This window comes from Oncorhynchus nerka, linkage group LG7 (genome assembly GCF_034236695.1).
Source record: "Oncorhynchus nerka isolate Pitt River linkage group LG7, Oner_Uvic_2.0, whole genome shotgun sequence".
NCBI classification, from domain to species: Eukaryota; Metazoa; Chordata; class Actinopteri; order Salmoniformes; family Salmonidae; genus Oncorhynchus; species Oncorhynchus nerka.
Genome location: NC_088402.1, coordinates 66953085 through 66976885, shown reverse-complemented (window position 1 = coordinate 66976885; position 23801 = coordinate 66953085). Strand labels below are relative to the sequence as shown.

The 23801-nt window shown below is 40.8% G+C and overlaps 1 protein-coding gene across 5 annotated transcripts in view; it reads right to left on the bottom strand.

Annotated features, from left to right (window-relative positions):
* Nucleotides 1-23801, bottom strand: part of LOC115132617 (pleckstrin homology domain-containing family M member 2-like) — an 89294-nt gene that overhangs the window by 34766 nt on the left and 30727 nt on the right. For 3 of the 5 annotated variants that reach the window (XM_065020759.1, XM_065020761.1, XM_065020760.1), the window contains exon 1: nucleotides 7216-7305. Coding sequence is in view for 2 of the 5 variants with exons in the window: in XM_065020758.1 (XP_064876830.1) it covers nucleotides 7231-7368; nucleotides 7516-7632; nucleotides 8352-8531; nucleotides 11462-11621; nucleotides 11953-12018; nucleotides 22395-22585 (852 nt within the window). In the remaining 3 variants the exon portion in view is untranslated. Of the gene's footprint in view, nucleotides 1-1124; nucleotides 6567-7215; nucleotides 7369-7515; nucleotides 7633-8351; nucleotides 8532-11461; nucleotides 11622-11952; nucleotides 12019-22394; nucleotides 22586-23801 lie in introns of those variants that run through there. The other 2 variants (XM_029664678.2, XM_065020758.1) reach the window with 2 other exon arrangements.

Below are 23801 nucleotides of genomic sequence, written 5' to 3'. Positions count from 1 at the left end.
CTGCGCCACTGCCCAGTCATGTGAAATACATAAGGTTGAAGTCGGAAGTTTACACACACCTTAGCCAAATACATTTGAACTCGGTTTTTCACAATTACTGACATTTAATCGTAGTAAAAATTCCCTGTCTTAGGTCAGTTAGGATTACCATTTTATTTTAAGAATGTGAAATGTCAGAATAATAGTAGTGTGATTTATTTCAGCTTTTACTTCTTTCATCACATTCCCAGTGGGTCAGAAGTTTATAAACACTCAATGGAATGAGTGGAATATTGGAATATCTAGATGGGCGTGCAGAGGCCCATTTATCAGCTACCATCACTCCTGTGTTCCAAGGGCACATTGTGTTAGCTAATCCAAGTTTAGCATTTTAAAAGGCTAATTGATTAGTATTTGGTAGCATTGCCTTTAAATTGGTTAACTTGGGTCAAACGTTTCTGGTAGCCTTCCACAAGCTTTCTCAAGACATCAGTCAGGAAGTTAAAGTTTGGTCGCAAATGGGTCTTCCAAATGGACACTGACCCCAAACATACTTCCAAAGTTGTGGCAAAATGGCTTAAGGACAACGAAGTCAAGGTATTGGAGTGGCCATCACAAAGCCCTGATCTCAATCCTATAGACATTTTGTGGGCAGAACTGTAAAAGCGTTTGTGAGCAAAGAGGCCTACAAACCTGACTCAATTACACCAGCTCTGTTAGGAGGAATGGGCCAAAATTCCCCCAATTTATCGTGGGAAGCTTGTGGAAGGCTACCTGAAAACTTTTGGCCACGACTGTATTACAGATCAATTTGATGATATTTTTATGGACAATTTATTTGAGCTTTTCTTACAAAAACAAGGACATTTCTAAGTGAGCCCAAACTTTTGAATGGTGGTGTAATTACATACATGCATACAGCTTTTCAAACACCCAATTACACCTCTTAGATTAATTTTAAAGAAACAAACAAAACCGAAGCAAAACAGGAAATAAAATAAAAGGCTGTTGAGGGAATAGCCTAGTCCTTACTCTCCATAGTCTCCGTTGCAATAAGCCCTCCATCAACGTTGATCATTAACTTTGCTTAGAACACCTGTAATCAGGTCATTAAAACAAAGTAACTAAGACCTGCTCTTTAAAAGTTAAGGTTTTAATTATTTTATTTATGTAGTCCTATTCACAAGCCTTTTTTCATACATTCATTATCATATGTACAATATAAAAACATTCAATACATGCAGGATTTAGTGTGATCAAGGGTTAGCATACAATAGATTCATCCCATTATTGTTTATATAATAAAAAAATAACTGCTAAAACAATATACATACAGTACCAGTCAAAAGTTGACACACCTACTCATTCCAGGGTTTTTCTTTATTTTTACTATTTTCTACATTGTAGTGAAGACATTAAAACTATGAAACATATGGAATCATGTGGTAACCAAAAAAAGTGGTAAATCAAAATATATGTTTTATTCTACATTATTCAAAGTAGCCACCCTTTGCCTTGACAGCTTTGCACACTTCTTGGCATTCTCTCAACCAGCTTCATGAGGCAGTCACCTGGAATGCATTTCAGTTAACAGGTGTGCCTTGTTAAAGTTAATTTGTTGAATTTCTTTCCTTCTTAATGCATTTGAGACAATCAGTTGTGTTGTGACAAGGTATGGGTGGTATACAGAAGATAGCCCTATTTGGTAAAAGACAAAGTCCATATTATGGCAATAATAGCTCAAATAAGCAAAGAGAAAAGACAGTCCATCATTACTTTAAGACATGAAGGTCAGTCAATGCAGAATATTTCAATAACTTTGGAAGTTTCTTGAAGTGCAGTCGCAAAAACCATCAAGCGCTATGATGAAACTGGCTCTGATGAGGACAGCCACAGCAAAGGAAGACCCAGAGTTACCTCTGTTGCAGAGGATAAGTTCATTGGAGTTAACTGCATCTCAGATTGCAGCCCAAATAAATGTAACAGAGTTCAAGTAACAGACACATCAACTGTTCAGACAATGGGTGAATCAGACCTTCATGGTGGAATTGCTGAAAAGAAACCACTACCAAAGGACACCAATAAGGAGAACATACTTGCTTGGGCCAAGAAACACGAGCAATGTACTCAGTGGAAATCTGTCCTTTGATCTGATGAGTTTGGTTCTAACCGCTGTGTTTGTGAGACGCAGAGTAGGTGAACGGATGATCTCTGCATGTGTGGTTCTCATCGTGAAGGATGGAGGTGGTGGTGTGATGTTGTGGGGTGCATTGCTGGGGACACTGTCTGATTTATTTAGAATTCAAGGCACACCCAGAATGGCTACGACAGCATTCTGTAACGATTCGCCATCCCATCTGGTTTGGTGCTTAGTGGGAATATCATTGGTTTTCAATAGGACAATGACCCAAAACACACCTCCAGGCTGTGTAAGGGATATTTGACCAAGGAGAGTGATGGAGTGCTACATCAGATGACCTGGCCTCCACAATCACCCGACCTCAACCCAATTCTGATGGTTTGGGATGAGTTGGGCCACAGAGTGAAGGAAAAACAAGACTTCAAGACTGTTGGAAAAGCATTCCTCATGAAGCTGGTTGAGAGAATGCCAAGAGCGTGCAAAGCTGTTATCAAGGCAAAGGGGGGCTACTTTGAAGAATCTCAAATATATTTTGAACAATTTTGGTTACTACATGATTCCCTATGTGTCATGTCATAGTTTTGATGTCTTCACTATTATTCTAAAATGTAGAAAACAGTCCAAATAAAGATAAACCCTGGAATGAGTAGGTGGCTGAACTTTTGACTGGTACTGTAGATATAAAAACTAAATGTAAGAACTAGTCAATAAAAATATGTAATCCACCATCGGCCAGCAATGTCCAACATTCAAATTACTGTTCATAACAACAAACGTCACTTAACTCTGCATACGATTTCAAGATGCTTCATATTTCCTTTCCTCAATCAAATATTGACAAACTTTTCAAATACATACACTACCGTTCAAAAGTTTGGGGTCACTTAAAAATGTTCTGTTTTTGAAAGAAAAGTGCCATTTTTGTCCATTAAAATCACATCAAATTGATCAGAAATACAGTGTCGACATTGTTAACCTCTTGAAGCTAGGGGGCAGTATTTTATGTTTGGAAAAATAACATTCCCAAAGTAAACGGCCTATTTCTCAGGACAAGAAACTAGAATATGCATATAATTGAAAGATTAGGATAGAAAACACTCTAAAGTTTCCAAAACTGTCAAAATATTGTCTGTGAGTATAACAGAACTGATATTGTAGGCGAAACCCTGAGGAAAATCCAATCAGGAAGTGCCTCTTATTTTGAAACCTCTCTGTTCCTATGCATGCCTATCCTCCATTTAAAGGGATATCAACCAGATTCCTTTTTCTATGGCTTCCCTAAGGTGTCAACAGTCTTTAGACATAGTTTCAGGCTTTTATTTTGAAAAATGAGCATGAAAGATCACATTGCGTAAGTGGATAGGTGGGGGCTCTGAGTGAGTTTTTGCGCTACAGAGTAAAGTGGCCATTGTTCCTCCCGCTGTTATTGAAAACCTACACACTCGGTTGATATATTATCAAATATATATTTTAAAAACTACCTGAGGAATGATTATAAAAAACATTTGTCGTGCCACTCTTTCCTGTGGATTTCTGAACATAACGCGACAAACAAACGGAGGTATTTTGGATATAAAAATAATCTTTATGGAACAAAAGGAACATTTGTTGTGTAACTGGGAGTCTCGTGAGTGAAAACATCCGAAGATCATCAAAGGTAAACGGTTCATTTAATTTCGTGAACAAGCTTCCTGATGCTACGTGTACATAATGCTATGCTAGGCTATCGATAAACTTACACAAACTTTTTGGCTTTCGCTGTAAAGCATCATTTCAAAATCTGAGACGACAAGTGGATTAACAAAAGGCTAAACTGTGTTTTAAAATATTGCACTTGTGATTTCATGAATATTAATATTTTTTAGTAATATTATTTGACTGTTGCGCTATGCTATTCAGCGGTTGCTGACGAAAATGATCGCGCGACAGGGATGGTAGCGTCAAGAAGTTAATGCTGTATATGACTATTGGATCTGGAAACAGCAGATTTTTTCAAATAGAATATCTACATAGGCACAGGGAGGCCTGTTATGAGCAACCATCACTCCTGTGTTCCAATGGCAAGTTGTGTTAGCTAATCCAAGTTTATTATTTAGAAGGCTAATTGATCATTAGAAAAACCCTTTTGCAATTATGTTAGCAGTTTAAAACTGTTGTTCTGATTAAAGCAGCAATAAAACTGGCCTTCTTTAGACTTGTTGAGTATCTGGAAATCAGCATTGTGGGTTTGATTACAGGCTCAAAATAGCCAGAAACAAATACCTTTCTTCTGAAACTCATCAGTCTATTCCTGTTCTGAGAAATTGCGGCTATTCCATGCGAGAAATTGCCAAGAAACTGAAGCTCTCATACAACGCTGTGTACTACTCCCTTCACAGAGCAGCACAAACGGGCTCTAACCAGAATAGAAAGTGGGAGGCCCCGGTGCACAACTGAGCAAGAGGACAAGTACATTATAGTGTCTAGTTTGAGAAACAGACGCCTCACAAGTCCTCAACTGGAAGCTTCATTAAATAGTACCCGCAAAACACCAGTCTCAACGTCAACAGTGAAGAGGCGACTCCGGGATGCTGGCCTTCTAGGCCGAGTTCCTCTGTCCAGTGTCTGTGCTCTTTTGCCCATCTTAATCTTTACTTTTTATTGGCCAGTCTGAGATATGGCTTTTTCTTTGCAACTCTGCAACAGTAATTTACAACATTAACAAAGTCTACACTGTATTTCTGATCAATTTGATGTTATTTTAAAAATGGACAAATTCTTTTTGCTTTTCTTTCAAAAACAATGAATTTTCTAAGTGACCCCAAACTTTTGAACGGTAGTGTATAAGTACCGTAATTGTACATTTCTCTAAAATAGACTTAAGTATAGGATAGGTACCAACAAAAGACGAAAGGAGATATAAAATGACAAGTCAGTTGAAACTAAAATGTAGGACACGGTTACCCCTGGCTTGAGGTGTTGGGTCTTTTCTGCATGGGATCTAGGCTACTACATTTAAATTATTTGTACCATTTCTAACCTGAGATGCAAAATGCTAGGATGTTGGCTTCCCACGCCTACAGAAAAAGCAGAATAGAGGCAAGACCACAATGCTCAAAGCAGAGAATATGTTTACTACTATTACTATAATGCAATTTTTAGATAAGGAACACACATAGGTCTTATACTGACACTTAAACAGTGTGTGTATTATGACTTGTCAGAAGCCCAATTCTCAACAGCAGTATAAGGCCACATTCAAGAGTAATACTTTATTTGGTAAAAATTGGGCCTGAGGCCATTATCTCCAATCAAATTAAGGTAATGAAAAAAGCCACATGATTATCAGGAGCAACTGGCAATGAAGCTGAAAGCCTCCAGAAACCTTCTCCTGATGATAGAGCAATTCCAGGATAGCAATTCCAGGATAGCAATGGCATTGGATAAATTCTCCTCTCACCAATAGCAACACAAAAATTGAATTTTGACATGTCTACATCAGCAATTAGCTACATTGTCAAAATAATATTTGTGAGGATGATTTGCTTTTACTTATGTATGAATAGAATATGAGGTGGGGGATAGATTGTTTCAGGGGTAAATTGGATTAATGCAATAACAAATCATATGAATGAAGTAGTATAATCACTAGTCAACTAGATTTTTTCCCTAATGCATATGGATTGATTGTAGTATAACTACAAGCAATGGTCTGTTGTGTCTCAACAGCGATATTACCACTTCATTGAGTGTTCTCCCAATGGGACGAAATAACTAACGACGACCTTCTCTTCTGAGCAACATCAAAACTACAGAGAGAATAATAAAGTAGGGATGCACTGATACCTCCACCAGACGTAGAACATAACGACATTGACACTTCCCACATCTTGACCAGGCCACTCTCAACATCTAAAAATGCAATGACAGACACTCACCTGATAAAGGAGTACTCACTCAAATAACAAAGACTAGAACAAAAACAATAAAAATTAAAGTAAACTTATCCCCTTTATAAATTGCACACAATTACACTACCATAACAAGTCGTGTTACAAATAAACAACTATTTGCTTAAAAGTAAAACGCAACACTGAACATGAACTTTGCACACAACCCCAATGAACTTATCAGTCCCCTCAAAATCAAACAACATGGACCAAACCCAAAAGCAATGTGCAATCTCGCATTCGATGGCAAGTTAGTCTCTCCTCTCATCCTTCTTGTTAAAAGTGTATCCATGCTAGGTTATCCCATTCCCCGCTATGATACTCCAATACTGACTTTGACCTGCCAAACCATCATAACTAAAAGTGGAAAACCCAATGGTAAACCAACATGGCTGACAAAGGCAATAGACGAGTGCTGTTAACGTCACAGTCCAAGTGGTAAACTCTCCATAGACATTCTTCATAGTTTAGGCCACTTCAAGTGACCGTCGATCCTTGAGCAAAATATCCATCACAACCTGTGCATTGGAGAGAAGGGTTGAGTTTTGTGAGGTATTTTTCAATAGACAACCTATATAAGCGGAAACCAATGTATGTCTGGATTCATGGAGGGATGGGCAATGTACATTTGAGTACGGATTGATTATAATATAAGTCAATACTATACTGCGCCATACACCACACTATAAACGTTGTGCAGTCGTTAAGGTTCAAAATAACACCTTAAAGCTGTTTGCGAACAACGTCTTATTCTATAGGGTAAGGGGTGCACTTCCTACCCTAACGTCCGTCTCAATGACAAGAGGAAAGGCTTGATATTTGTGAAGGCCAGGAGTGTGAACGGAGATTCAAACTGACATTCGTCTCGCTACATCTGATGATGATGCGACCCCTCGTATACTTATAATCTTCATGATGTACACAAAACGGAGAGTGTGTTTCCCTCTATTTGGCTATTGTCATAATTAACAGGTTTGGTGTGAATTCCATTAAAACTCTGTCTCCCAAACAAATTCAATTCAATGATCTAAAAAAATCCTCATAGAAAATAATGGTCCATTTTCTATCCACTTCCAGAATTTACAAATTTTGAATGCGATTGACCCGAATCCTGGTGTTTAGAGTAGGAGTGCTAGTGAAAGCCTTTTGTCCTATATGTCCGTCCACCTGTCTGTTTGTCCGTCAGCACCAGGGCTCTCTCTGGGCGCGTCCCCGGGCAAGGCTGTCACTCCTCTGCCAGGCGCTCCTCATCAGAGCCAGGGCATCGCCACAACGCTTCTGCACCAACGGCTCTGACACCCTCCTACGAGGCAGACACACCTAGATCATCACAAGAAAATGAAAGAGGGGTGGGGGAAAAAAAGTGTGAGAAAGAGATTGAGAATGAGACACAGGAAATCATGTTATTGATATAATGCTTTTACCGTCACAGCAAATCCTTTCCTCTTCCATTCTTCTCTACCTTACCTGGAAAATGCCTCTCCAGACACTCTCTAGTGCCTCCAGCAGGCGGTCTCTCTCTTCACAGCCACTGAAGTACAGCACCCAGGGAGGCAGGAACTGAGCTCGGTCCGATGCAAACTCCTACACACAAAGAAAGAGAGATGGGAAGAGAATGTGAGGGAGAGGTCAAGACAAGAGACATACAGAGGGAGAGAGTAGAGAGTGAAAGAAAGAGAAAAAGAGAAAGAGAGAATGAAAGAAGGTTAGAGAAAAAGAGTATGGGGCAAGATAAATAGTCAATTCCAATACCTGTCAATGCCTTTCTAATTTCCCCTCAGGGATTAACAGTAATATTTAATTGAGAAGAAAAATGGATGGGATGCGCATCTTTCCAGTTTGAAGATTAAGGTGTTAGTTGATAATCAAAACAGGAGGACCCAAGGCATTCTTCATATAATTTGAGAAACAGGAAAAAGTATCTGCACATTTCCAGTCAGATGCAAATGTATTTTAATAGTAGCTGAGCTTTCAGTCAGTCGACCTTCATGATAGCGCATCTACTTTTAAAATACATTTCCATCGGACTGGAAGTATGCAGAAACCTTTTCCTGTTTCTCCAGTTTAGCATTTTGCCTCCAGCACCTTTACTAATCGTTTTTGGGTGTGCGGTAGATTCAGCCTATTATCTACAATATTCTTCATATAAGTAAAATGCCTTTATAGTGGTGGCATGTTCAATAGAACAAATTCAATTTGTTCTGAACATTTAATTGAGACACAGAAAGAAAAGACTAGAGAGCACAGGAAAGTGAGGACAACCGTCATTTGGTCAGAGGTTAGGCAGGCGTGAGGTCACTCACAACAACACAATACTCCTTGTCATCCTCCAGGCTGACAGAACTAATGTCAGAGAGCTCAGCTCCGCCCAGTGAGCGGAAGAAGCTGGTCTGGCAGTCCTGGTGGCATGTCAGCAACTCCCTGTCCGTCACCACCAGGCAACAGGGGATACACGGCGTGGGCGGCACTCCCTGGGGGATCACCTGCAGTCACAGAGAGAGGGGTAAATAATGAAAACATTTATATGGGGGGGGGGGGGTCATCTAGGGAAACCAGTCTAATATAATTCTAAAATACAGACATACAGTTGAAGTCAGAAGTTTACATACACTTAGGTTGGAGTCATTCAAACTCGTTTTTCAACAACTCCAGAAATTTCTTGTTAACAAACTATAGTTTTGGTAAGTCGGTTAGGACATCTACTTTGTGCACGACACAATACATTTTTCCAACAATTGCTAACAGACAGATTATTTCACTTACAATTCACTGTATCACAATTCCAGTGGGTCAGAAGTTTACATACACTAAATTGTCTGTGAATGTAACTTGTTGACGCTACCCATCCCGGTAGCGGGATAATTGTCATCAGCAACCGCTGAATAGCATAGCGCCACAGTCAAATAATATTACTAAAAAAATATTCATATTCATGAAATCACAAGTGCAATATAGGAAAACACAGCTTAGCCTTTTGTTAATCCACCTGTCGTCTCAGATTTTGTTGTTCAGAAATCCACAGGAAAGAGCGGTCACGACAACGCAGACGTATATTCCAAATAATATCCATAATGTCCACAGAAACATGTCAAATGTTTTTTTATAATCATTCCTCATGTTGTTTTTAAAATATATTTTCGATAATATATCAACCGAGTGTAGGTTTTTCAATAACAGCGGGAGGAACAATGGCGGCTTTACTCAGTTGTGCAAAACTCACTCGGAGCCCCACATATCCACTTACGCAATGTGATCTTTCACACTCATTTTTCAAAATAAAAGCCTGAAACTATGTCTAAAGATTGTTGACACCTTTGGGAAGCCATAGAAAAAGGAATCTGGTTGATATCCCTTTAAATGGAGGATAGGCATGCATAGGAACAGAGAGGTTTAAAAATAAGAGGCACTTCCTGATTGGATTTTACTCAGGCTTTCGCCTGCAATATCAGTTCTGTTCTACTCACAGACAATATTTGTACAGTTTTGGAAACTGTATAGAGTGTTTTCTATCCTAATCTGACAATTATATGCATATTCTAGTTTCTGGGGCTGAGAAATAGGCAGTTTCAAATGGGTACGTTTTTTAGCCAAAAACGAAAATACTGCCTCCTACACGCAAAAGGTTAAAACAGCTTGGAAAATTCCAGAAAATGATGTCATGCTTTAGAAGCTTCTGATAGGCTAATTGACATCATTTGAGTCAATTGGAGGTGGTGTACCTGAGGATGTATTTCAAGGCCTACCTTCAAACTCAGTGCCTCTTTGCTTGACATCATGGGAAAATCAAAAGAAATCAGCCAAGACCTCAGAAAATAAATTGTAGACCTCCACAAGTCTGGTTCATCCTTGGGAGAAATTTCCAAACGCCTGATGGTGCCACATTCATCTGTACAAACAATAGTACACAAGTAAAAACACTGTGGAACAACACAGCTGTCATACCGCTCAGGAAGGAGACGTGTTCTGTCTCCTAGAGATGAACGCACTTTGGTGTGAAAAGTGCATATCAATCTCAGAACAACAGCAAAGGACCTTGTGAAGATGCTGGAGGAAACAGGTACAAAAGTGTCTATATCCACAGTAAAACGAGTCCTATACCGACATAACCTGAAAGGCCGCTCAGCAAGGAAGAAGCCACGGCTCCAAAACCACCATAAAAAAGCCAGACTACGGTTTGCAACTGCACGTGGGGACAAAGATCGTACTTTTTGGAGAAATTTCCTCTGGTCTGATGAAACAAAAATAGAACTGTTTGGCCATAATGAACATCGTTATGTTTAGAGGAAAAAGGGGGAGACTTGCACTCCGAAGAACACCATCCCAACCGTGAAGCACGGGGGTGGCAGCATCATGTTGTGGGGGTGCTTTGCTGCAGGAGGGACTGGTGCACTTCACAAAATAGATGAAATCATGAGGAAGGAACATTACGTGGATATATTGTAGCAACATCTCAAGGCATCCGTCAGCAAGTTAAAGCTTGGTTGCAAATGGACAATGACTCCAAGCATACTTCCAAAGTTGTGGCAAAATGGCTTAAGGACAACAAAGTCAAGGTATTGGAGTGGCCATCACAAAGCCTTGACCTCAATCCTATAGAAAATTTGTGGGCAGAACTGAAAAAGAGTGCGCGAGTAAGGAGGCCTTACAAACCTGACTCAGATACACCAGTTATGTCAGGAGGAATGGGACAAAATTCACCCAACTTATTGTGGGAAGCTTGTGGAAGGCTCCCCGAAACGTTTGACCCAAGTTACACAATTTAAAGGCAATGCTATCAAATACTAATTGAGTGTATGTAAACCTCTGACCCACTGGGAATGTGATGAAAGAAATAAAAGCTGAAATAAATCACTCTACTATTATTCTGACATTTCACATTGTTAAAATAAAGTGGTGATCCTAAATGACCTAAAACAGGGAATTTTTACTAGGATTAAAGGTCAGGAATTGTGAACAACGGAGTTAAAATGTATTTGTAAACTTCTGACTTCAACTGTATTTAGCCTATGTACTTAAGAGCTACTGATAAACAAAATAAAATAAATCTGGAATTCAAGATTTAAAATCATGGAAAGATCCCTTTTCTGCAGTGAACCATCGATTTAATCTGGAGGAACTGTACACAAAAGGTGGGAGAGAAGTAACGACATGGTGTGGGACCGTTCATGCATACAAAGGTTTTGAATACTACTAGGGTATTCTGCTCCTCATGCCAAAAACACGGTAAAATCTGCATGTATAGCCATGCATGGTCACTAATTTTCCCACAGGGCTGTGAGCAAAGCCAAGCAGCCATGAGGTGAGTTTTAAACATGTGCTGGGAAGTATGTAGGTGATATGTGAGTGTGTGTGTATACACGGCGTGTGTGAGTCAAACTGTATCTGTGTCAGAGTGCAGCGTGTGTGTCCTCACCCCTTTGGAGACTGACTGGCAGAGCACCAGCATCCAGTCGGACATGTCTCCCTCATTGTCAGCGCTCAGCACCAGAGGAGGCCGCTCTGTGAGGATCACCTGGAAGGCATGAGGCAGCTCTGTGCTGTTGGAGCGCCGGCAACCTCCGCAGTGCTCACCCCTCGATTAAGAAAAAGAGAGAGTACACATAGATGGTCAAACAACAATTAAAAGATGAAGTCAACCATAGCCTAGTATTTCCAATTAAATAAGAGAGGGTGAAACATTTTATTTTCATAGCAATAGATGTAGTATCTATGGGTATTTCCTAAACAATGACTTCGGATGATTCAGGAAAATAAGTGTGATCAACTATGTTTGAACCCAGTCCACTTGTTCTAACCACTTGACTCATAAAATCTCTAGCCACAAATCCATTCTCTTGAGAAAATTACCCCACCATAAACAGACACAGCACACATGATTATGAGCAGTAACACAGTATGACTTACCCCATAGTGATGGACATCAGTGGTGTCGCATCACTCTTTTCTGTATACTGGTACAGATTCCCATTGCTGAACAAGAGGATCACATTATTGAAATATATTATTGTATGTAATGTATGAAAGAGCTATTCATATGAAATGTATGATTAGCATTATATTATTACATTTAATATTGCAGTTTCATTAAAATAAGAACAACATGTTAAATGGTTATTGTAGCCATACTTCACCCTGTTAAAGTAAAGTTACACAACATTCTATTACAAATGTAAGGGGCAGATATGTAAAATCGGTAACACTTAAAGCATTCAGGTATAATGCTTTATTACTTGTTTTAAGCATGTATGAGCCTTTATAATGTCTAATAACAAGCTGTTGTCTTGTGGCGGAGGAATCAGAATTAGTTGGGTAACATAGATAAATAAGTGTTTTATTTATCTAATATGCTTATGTGAGATACTTGTCATTAGAATGTATCCTTTTGGACTATAGTGTTGGCAGTTGCATTTTTTTCTAAACTGAGGCTCAGTCATTTGGGGCCCAGAGAGGGGAGAGGTCAGGATTGTCTTTTACATGTCTCTGGTGCTATGTAGAATATCAGAAAGGGAAGAGGACAGGATGGGACATTGTCTTCATATGTGAATGTATCTGTTAAATCATGTGAAGGGATGACATGATTAAGGGGGGAACCAATTATTTGACTCCACAATGTCTGTGTGCAAGTCACTCCCCTCAGTGAGCTTGTCCACGAGTGGGGAGAAGAGGGGGTTTACTTGAGATGGGAGTATATAGAGTTGACAATTGAGAATAATTGACAATTCAATTATGCCTTGGATGAGGTAATGTTTTGGTACTATGAAGTACCAGGAACGAGATTAGAAACTCGTTTTAGAAACCAAACTGAGCGATAATTTATAGTGAATGCAATCTGGCTAAGGGATACTCCTTTCTCAAGTAAAAGGCCCTTTGTGAAGAGATCCTAAGATCTGTGGTTCGTCATGTAAGTTGAGAGGGGTGTATCTTTGCTATAAAAATCTCAATTGCCATTATGTTGGGACTCTCAACAATTAATTATAGATAGTGAGTTGTTGAAAGTCAAAGGGCTATTGTAAAGCTCATATTATTAAAGATGAAGTTTAAGTATAACTCTGACTGGTGTGTGGTTTGTAACTCTCCTCATTTGGTAACACAGGACATTTCCACAACAGTCTACATACTGCTTGTTGGTATTTGGCCTTTTACTCTTAATAACTATTTAATCAAACTGCATTAAAACAAAATTTACCAATGCCTTAGCTTTGTCCTCACAACTTTTTCACCCTGGACACTTTACCTGGACATAGTTCTGCCGGACCACCTCCAGCCGAAAAAAGCTAAGTAACATTCGCTGTACTCATAATATACAGGAGAACTATCACGTTATGGTGAGGATAGCAGAGTTGCAAGCTCTGCATCAGATGCAAATCGTTAGGCAAGAGCAATTTAAGTGTTGGAAATAATGATACAGCGTCTGTGCTACCAATAATACAGGTAGATGTGTTAATCCCCCTGCACAGTCCCAGCAGCCAGATCATTTTCTCATGGCTTCTGGAAAGCAATGCTGTCGGCATGCTCCACCGGTGCCGCTCACTCAGGCGATATTAACTTTCACCTGGTTTTCCCCACTGAGTCAGAGCCCGAGCCTTCTCATGTCTCTGAGCTGCCGAAGCCTCCCTCCCACAAATTGAAAACCCTAGTCATTGGAGACTCCATTACCAGCAATATTAGACTTAAAAATAATCATCCAGCGATCATACATTGTTTACCAGGGGGCAGGGCTACCAACGTAAAGGCTAATCTGAAGATGGTGCTGGCTAAGGCTGAAACTGGCACGTGTAGATGGCATAGGGGTATGTTGTCCACGTAGGCACTAACAATGTTAGGATGAAACAGTCAGGTCACCAAGCGCAACCAAATACTTATTTTCCACCATAATAAATAATAAATAATAAATTCATTAAAAATCCTATAATGTGATTTTCTGGATTTTTTTCCCTCCTTTTGTCTGTCATAGTTGAAGTGTACCTATGATGAAAATTACAGGCCTCTCACCGTTTTAAGTGGGAGAACTTGCACAATTGGTGGCTGACTAAATACTTTTTTGCCACACTGTACATATTACCTCAATTACCTCAACACCGGTGCCCCCACACACTTACTCTGTACTGGTACCCCCTGTATATAGCCCCGCTATTGTCATTTACTGTTGCTCTTTAATTATTTGTTATTCTTATCTCTTACTTATTCTTTTAGGTATTTTCCTCAAACTGTTGGTTAAGGGCTTGTAAGTAAGCATTTCACTGTAAGGTCTACACCTGTTGTATTCAGCGCATGTGACAAATAACATTTGATTTGATCATTAGAAAGCAAATCAAGGACTCTTTGAACATGCATATTTCTCTAAAATGCATTTGTCCTGAGTCTGCACAGAACTGCCAAGACCTAGGATCAATGGAGATGGAGTTTTTTTTTTAAATCCTGAAACTCTCAACACAATTATTAAAATAGTCATGGCCTCTAAACCTTCCAGCTCCCTACTGGACCCTATTCCAACTAAACTACTGAAATAACTAATTCCTGTGTTAACCACAATAAACGTCTCCCATCCTCCGGATGTGTACCAAACTCACTAAAAGTGGTAGTAATAAAGCCTCTCCTGAAAAAGCAAAACCTTAAACCGGAAAATGTTAAAAACTAAAAACCGGCCTATATCGAATCTACTTAAATACGAAAGGATCCAGTCTCTTTTAGACCCCATCATAGTACTGAGACCACGCTCGTGAAGGCAGTAAATTACCTTTCAATGGCGTCAGACCAAGGTTTTGCATCCATCCTTGTGCTCCTCGAACTTAATGCCGCTTGACACCATCGATCCCAGCATACATGGACTTGCTCCTACCCATCTCTCTGATTTGGTCCTGACGTACATACCTACACATATGCTACAGTCACAAGACGCAGGCCTACTTATTGCACATAGAAATTCTTAGCAAACAACCGGAAGCAGGGCTTTCTCCTATAGAGCTACATTTTTATGGAATGGTCTGCCTATCCATGTGAGAGACGCAGATTCTTGACCTTTGTATTTATTAGGGATCCCCAAGCCAAGGCAGCAGCTACTCTTCCTGGGGTCCAAACACAGTAAGGCACTTACATCACACATAAAACAAAAGATAACACATAATATAACATTATTGCACCACTAAATATTTACATTACAAAACAACATTACAATATACTTCTGTGTAGAGTTTGTGTGCTAGCATGTGTGTGCCTGTGTCTGTGTGTCTTCACATTCCCCAAGCTGTTCCATTTTTAGCTGTTTCTTAAATCTGATTCTACTGCTTCCATGTAGTCATGGCTCTATGTAGTACTGTGCACCTCCCATAGTCTGTTCTGGACTTGGGAATTGTGAAGATACCTCTGGTGGTATGTCTTGTGGGGTATGCATGGGTGTCCGAGCTGTGTGCTAATAGTTTAAAAATAGACACCTCTGTGCATTCAGCTTGTCAACACTTCTTACAAAAACAAGTAGTGATGAAGTCATCCTCTCATCGACTTTGAGCCAGGAGAGATTGACATATATAATATATTAAATGTTAGCTCTCTGTGTACATTTAAGGGCCAGCCGTGCTGCCCTGTCCTGACCAATTGTAATATTCCTAAGTCCCTCTTTGCAGCACCTGACCACATGACCAAACATTAGTCCAGGTGAGACAAAAGTAGGGCCTGTAAGACCTGCCTTGTTGATAGAGTTGTTAAGAAGGCAGAGCAGCGCTTTATTATGGACAGACTTCTCCCCATCTTAGCTACTGTTGTATCAACATGTTTTGACTATGACAGTTTACAATTCAGGGTTGCTCCAAGCAGTTTAGTCACCACAACTTGCTCAATTTCCACAATATTAACTACAAGATTTAGTTGAGGTTTAGTGAATGACATGTTCCAAATACAATGCTTTTAGTTGTTGAAATATTTAAGACTAACTTTTTCCTTTCCACCCATTCTGAAACGAACTGCAGCTCTTTGTTAAGTGTTCCAATCATTTCAGTTGCTGTAGTAGCTAACATATATCCGCATACAGACACAATGACTTTACTCAAAGCCATGTCATTAGTGCCTCCAGGACACCTACACCATCTGATGTCACAGGAAGGCCAAAAAGATCATCAACGACAACAACAACCCAAGCCACTGCCTGTTCACCCCGCTATCATCCAGAAGGCGAGGTCAGTACAGGTGCATCAAAGCTGAGACCGAGACACTGAAAAACAACTTCTATCTCAAGGCCATCAGACTATTAAACAGCCATCACTAACATTGAGTGGCTGCTGCCAACATACTGACTCAACTCTAACCACTTTAATAATGGAAAAACTGATGTAATAAATGTATCACTAGCCACTTTAAACAATGCCACTTTATATAATGTTTACATACCCTACATTACTCATCTCATATGTATATACTGTACTCTATACCATCTTGCCTATGCTGTTCGGCCATCACTCATTCATATATTTTTATGTACATATTCGTATTCATTCCTTTACACTTGTGTGTATAAGGTAGTTGTGAAATTGTTAGGTTAGATTACTTGTTAGATATTACTGCATGGTCGGAACTAGAAGCACAAGCATTTCGCTACACTCGCATTAACATCTGCTAACCATGTGTATGTGACAAATAAAATTTGATTTGATTAGTAAAGATTGAAAAAAAATGCGCCAAGACAGCTGCCCTGTGGCATTCCTGAGTCTACCTGGATTATGTTATAGAGGTTTCCATTAAAGAACATCCTCTGTGTTCTGTTAGACATGTCATTCTTTATCCACAATATAGCAGGGGGTATAAAGCCATAACACATACGTTTTATCAGCAGCAGGCTATGATCGATAATGTCAAAAGCTGCGCTGAAATGTAACACACCTCCCACAATCTTTTAATCATCAATTTCTCTCAGCCAATCATCAGTCATTTGCGTAAGGGCTGTGCTTGTTGAATGTCCTTCCCTTTAAGTGTGCAGAAAGTCAGTTGTCAATGTTCTTTTACTGTAAAATGGCATTGTATCTGGTCAACACAATTTTTATTGTATTTTTACTAAGGGTTAGTAACAGGCTGATTTGGCTGCTATTTAAGTCAGTAAAGGGGGCTTCAGTAAACTGGCCCCTCCCAGTTAGGGGGAGCGATGAACTCTACAGCAGAGTCTCACAACTCAATCGCTGGTTGAAAACTGTTTTCTGCCCCTCCCAAAAGATAGAATTTGTAGATAATTGGCCCTCTTTCTGGGACTCACCCACAAACAGGACCAAGCCTGACCTGCTGAGGAGTGACGGACTCCATCCTAGCTGGAGGGGTGCTCTCATCTTATCTACCAACATAGACAGGGCTCTAACTCCTCTAGCTCCACAATGAAATAGGGTGCAGGCCAGGCAACAGGCTGTTAGCCAGCCTGCCAGCATAGTGGAGTCTGCCACCAGCACACTCAGCGTAGTCAGCTCAGCTATCCCCATTGAGACCGTGTCTGTGCCTCGACCAAGGTTGGGCAAAACTAAACATGGCGGTGTTCGCCTTAGCAATATCACTAGGATAAAGACCTCCTCCATTCCTGTCATTATTGAAAGAGATCATGATACCTCACATATCAAAATAGGGCTACTTAATGTTAGATCCCTTACTTTAAAGGCAATTATAGTCAATGAACTAATCACTGATCATAATTGTGATGTGATTGGCCTGACTGAAACATGGCTTAAGCCTGATGAATTTACTGTGTTAAATGAGGCCTCACCTCCTGGCTACACTAGTGACCATATCCCCGTGCATCCCGCAAAGGCGGAGGTGTTGCTAACATTTACGTTAGCAAATTTCAATTTACAAAATAAAAAATATGTTTTCGTCTTATGAGCTTCTAGTCATGAAATCTATGTAGCCTACTCAATCATATTTTATAGCTACAGTTTACAGGCCTCCCGGGCCATATACAGCGTTCCTCATTGAGTTCCCTGAATTCCTATCGGACCTTGTAGTCATAGCAGATAATATTCAAATTTTTGGTGACTTTAATATTCACATGGAAAAGTCCACAGACCCACTCCAAAAGGCTTTCGGAGCCATCATCGACTCAGTGGGTTTTGTCCAACATGTCTCTGGACCTACTCACTGTCACAGTCATACTCTGGACCTAGTTTTGTCCCATGGAATAAATGTTGTGGATCTTAATGTTTTTCCTCATAATCCTGGACTACCGGACCACCATTTTATTACGTTAGCAATTGCAACAAATAATCTGCTCAGACCCCAACCAAGGAACATCAAAAGTCATGCTATAAATTTACAGACAACACAAAGATTCCTTGATGTCCATCCAGACTCCCTCTGTCTACCCAAGGACGCCAGAGGACAAAAATCAGTTAACCACCTAACTGAGGAACTCAATTTAACCTTGCGCAATACCCTAGATGCAGTTGCACCCCTAAAAACTAAAAACATTTCTCATAAGAAACTAGCTCCCTGGTATACAGAAAATACCCGAGCTCTGAAGCAAGCTTCCAGAAAATTGGAACGGAAATGGCGCCACACCAAACTGGAAGTCTTCCGACTAGCTTGGAAAGACAGTACCGTGCAGTATCGAAGAGCCCTTACTGCTGCTCGATCATCCTATTTTTCCAACTTAATTGAGGAAAATAAGAACAATCCGAAATTCATTTTTGATACTGTCGCAAAGCTAACTAAAAAGCAGCATTCCACAAGAGAGGATGGCTTTCACTTCAGCAGTAATAAATTCATGAACTTCTTTGAGGAAAAGATCATGATTATTAGAAGGCAAATTATAGACTCCTCTTTAAATCTGCGTATTTGTCACGTTCTGACCTTTATTTCCTTTGTTTTGTATTTATTTAGTATGGTCAGGGCGTGAGTTGGGTGGGCAGTCTGTTTGTTTTTCTATGTTTTGGGGTATTTCTATGTTTCGGCCTAGTATGGTTCTCAATCAGAGGCAGGTGTCATTAGTTGTCTCTGATTGAGAATCATACTTAGGTAGCCTGGGTTTCACTGTGTGTTTGTGGGTGATTGTTCCTGTCTCTGTGTTTGCACCAGATAGAACTGTTTAGGTTTTCACTTTTCTTGTTTTGTTTAGTCTGTTCATGTATAGTGTCTTTATAAATTAAACATGAATAACCACGACGCTGCATTTTGGTCCGCCTCTCTTTCACCAGAAGAAAACCCTTACAGAATCACCCACCACAACAGGACCAAGCGGCGTGGTAACGGGCAACAGCACCGAAAAGAGGAATGGACATGGGAGGACTGTTTGGACGGCAAGAATATGGACTATACTACTTGGGAGGAAATAGACAGTTGGGCGGTCAACCCAGGGAGAGTGCCGGAGCCCGCCTGAGATTCGATGGAGCAGTGCGCGGAAGGTTACAGGAGAATGAGGTTGGCGAAGGAAGCACGGCGGCGCGGACGGAAGCCCGAGAGTCAGCCCCAAAAATGTATTGGGGGGGGGACACAGGGGGAGTGTGGCAGAGTCAGGAGTCAGACCTGAGCCAACTCCCCCCACTTATCGTGAGGAGCCAAGGAGTGGCAGTAATAAAGCCTCTCTTGAAAAAGCCAAACCTTGACCCAGAAAATATAAAAAACTAAAATCGGCCTATATCGAATCTTCCATTCCTCTCAAATTTTTTAGAAAAGGCTGTTGCGCGGCAACTCACTGCCTTCCTGAAGACAAACAATGTATACGAAATGCTTCAGTCTGGTTTTAGTCCCCATCATAGCATTGACACTGCATTTGTGAAGGTGGTAAATGACCTTTTAATGGCATCAGACCGAGGCTCTGCATCTGTACTCATGCTCCTAGACCTTAGTGCTGCTTTTGATACCATCGATCACCACATTATTTTGGAGAGATTGGAAACCCAAATTTGTCAACACGGACAAGTTCTGGCCTGGTGTAGATCTTATCTGTCGGAAAGATATCAGTTTGTCTCTGTGAATGGTTTGTCTCCTGACAAATCAACTGTAAATTTCGGTGTTCCTCAAGGTTCCGTTTTAGGACCACTACTGTTTTCACTATATATTTTACCTCTTGGGGATGTCATTCGAAAACATAATGTTAACTTTAACTGCTATGCGGATAACACACAGCTGTACATTTCAATGAAACATGGTGAAGCCCCAAAATTGCCCTCGCTAAAAGCATGTGTTTCAGACATAAGGAAGTGGATGGCTGCAACCTTTCTACTTTTAAACTCGGACAAAACAGAGATGCTTGTTCTAGGTCCCAAGAAACAAAGAGATCTTCTGTTGAATCTGACAATTAATCTTAATGGTTGTACAGTCGTCTCAAATAAAACTGTGAAGGACCTCGGCGTTACTCTGGACACTGATCTCTCTTTTGAAGAACATATCAAGACTGTTTCAAGCACAGCTTTTTTCCATCTACGTAACATTGCAAAAATCAGAAAGTTTCTGTCCAAAAATGATGCAGAAAAATGTATCCATGCGTTTGTCACTTCTAGGTTAGACTACTGCAATGCTCTACTTTCCGGCTACCCGGATAAAGCACTAAATAAACTTCAGTGCTAAATACGGCTGCTAGAATCCTGACTAGAACCAAAAAATGTGATCATATTACTCCAGTGCTAGCCTCCCTATACTGGCTTCCTGTCAAGGCAAGGGCTGATTTCAAGGTTTTACTGCTAACCTACAAAGCATTACATGGGCTTGCTCCTACCTCTCTGTCTGATTTGGTCCTGCCGTACATACCTACACGTACGCTACGGTCACAAGACGCAGGCCTCCTAATTGTCCCTAGAATTTCTAAGCAAACAGCTGGAGGCAGGGCTTTCTCCTATAGAGCTCCATTTTTATGGAATGGTCTGCCTACCCATGTGAGAGACGCAAACTCGGTCTCAACCTTTAAGTCTTTACTGAAGACTCATCTCTTCAGTGGGTCATATGATTGAGTGTAGTCTGGCCCAGGAGTGTGAAGGTGAACAGAAAGGCTCTGGAGCAACGAACCGCCCTTGCTGTCTCTGCCTGGCCGGATCCCCTCTTTCCACTGGGATTCCTCTGCCTCTAACCCTATTACAGGGGCTGAGTCACTGGCTTACTAGGGCTCTTTCATACCGTCCCTAGGAGGGGTGCGTCACTTGAGTGGGTTGAGTCACTGATGTGATCTCCCTGTCTGGGTTGGCGCCCCCCCTTGGGTTGTGCCGTGGCGGAGATCTTTGTGGGGTATACTCTGCCTTGTCTCAGGATGGTAAGTTGGTGGTTGAAGATATCCCTATAGTGGTGTGCGGGCTGTGCTTTGGCAAAGTGGGTGGGGTTATATCCTTCCTGTTTGGCCCTGTCCAGGGGGGGTCATCGGATGGGGCCACAGTGTCTCCTGACCCCTCCTGTCTCAGCCTCCAGTATTTATGGTGCAGTAGTTTGTGTTTGGGGGGCTAGGGTCAGTTTGTTATATCTGGAGTACTTCTCCTGTCCTATTCGGTGTCCTGTGTGAATTTAAGTGTGCTCTCTCTAATTCTCTCTTTCTTTCTCTCTCTCGGAGGACCTGAGCCCTAGGACCATGTCTCAGGACTACGTGACATGATGACTCCTTTCTGTCCCCAGTCCACCTGGCCGTGCTGCTGCTCCAGTTTCAACTGTTCTGCCTTATTATTATTGGACCATGCTGGTCATTTATGAACATTTGAACATCTTGGCCATGTTCTGTTATAATCTCCACCCGGAACAGCCAGAAGAGGACTGGCCACCCCACATAGCCTGGTTCCTCTCTAGGTTTCTCCCTAGGTTTTGGCCTTTCTAGGGAGTTTTTCCTAGCCACCGTGCTTCTACACCTGCATTGCTTGCTGTTTGGGGTTTTAGGCTGGGTTTCTGTACAGCACTTTGAGATATCAGCTGATGTACGAAGGGCTATATAAATACATTTGATTTGATTTGATTTCTTACAATAGAACAGCCAATGACAACAGCTGGTGCAATGGATGAGGTCTAGCCGTTCTTTGACCTCGAGTGGTTTCGCTTTATAAACACATTTGATTTATTGAAATTTGATTGGTTATATTAAAAGGCGTAATGTGTAGCTTTGTGGACGACCCGACCAAATGCACATAGACATGTGAGTTATAGATCTGTCATTCTGACTGAAAGTCTGATAAGCAGAGGATCCGTTCTATGTGCGCTATTTCTATGCTCCCCAGCCTTAAGTACACTGGCTTCAAATAGCTAAAAATAATCTTATTTTTGGTTATTGAAAATATATTTCACAGCGGTTTAGACATGACTTGTTTTGTCACGAACTGAAATAATGGAAACAGTTCAGAATTTTAGCAACCAGGCAATGGTGGAGGGATTTCTGCATATTGCTCCACTAAAAGCCTATGGCTGCCCATACATACCTCAGTACGAGGTAACAGCTCTTCCACAGCTCCTTGCCCAGGTAGGTGGTGCCAGCTCTGTAGAGTAAGGGGCCCTCTTTAGTGCTGGAGGACTCTCCAGCACCCACCAAGGCTGTCTGGGGGGCCAGAGTCACATCCATGGGGTCCTCCCAGTGGACCAAAGAATACAGGCGGATGACCACTTCAGAAACCTACAGAGACACACAGTGTCAGTAAACAATTCTATCATTTGTCTATTACTCATTGTTATACGTGTTGGGCATATACACTACCATTCAAAGGTTTGGGGTCACTTGGAAGAGTCCTTGCTTTTGAAAGAAAAGCAGATTTTTTTGTCTATTAAAATAATCAAACTGATCAGAAATACAGTGTAGACATTGTTCATGTTGTAAATGACTATTGTAGCTGTAAATGGCAGATTTTTTTATAGAATATCTACATAGGTCCATTATCAGCAACCATCACTCCTGTATTCCAAGACTGAAAACTGTTGTTCTGATTAAAGAAACAATAAATCCGGCCTTCTTAAGACTAGTTGAGTATCTGGAGCATCAGCATGTGGGTTCGATTACAGGCTCAAAATGACCAGAAACAAATAACTTTCTTCTGAAACTTGTCATGCTATTCCTGTTCTTATAAATTAAGGCTATTCCATGCTAGAAATTGCCAAGAAACTGAAGATCTCGTACAACGCTGTGTACTACTCCCTTCATAGAACAGCGAAAATTGGCTCTAACCAGAGTAGAAAGAGGAGTGGGAGGCATTGGTGCACAACAGAGCAAGAGGACAAGTACATTATAGTGTCTAGTTTGAGAAACAGACGCCTCACAAGTCCTCAACTGTCAGATTCATTAAATAGTATCCGCAAAACACCAACAGTGAAGAGGCAACTCCGGGATGCTGGCCTTCTAGGCAGAGTTCCTAGTGACAGTGTTCTTTTGCCCATCTTTTATTTTTATTGGCCAGTCTGAGAAATTGCTTTTTCTTTGGAACTCCGCCTTAGAATGCCAGCATCGCGGAGACGCCTCTTCACTGTTCTATGAACAGCATTGTACAAGTTCTTCAGTTTCTTGGCAATTTCACACATGGAATAGCCTTCATTTCTCAGAACAAGTATAGACTGGCGAGTTTCAGAAGAAAGTTCTTTGTTTCTGGTCATTTTGAGCCTGTAATCGAACCCTCAAATGCCAGTGTTATTGCTTCTTTAATCAGAACAACAGTTTTCAGCTGTGCTAACATAATTGCAAAAGTGTGTTCTAATGATCAATTAGCCTTATAAAATTATCAACTTGGATTAGCTAACACAACGTGCCATTGGAACAGGAGTGATGGTTGCTGATAACCGGCCTCTGTACGCCCATGTAGATATTCCATTAAATATCTGCTGTTTACAGCTACAAGTCATTT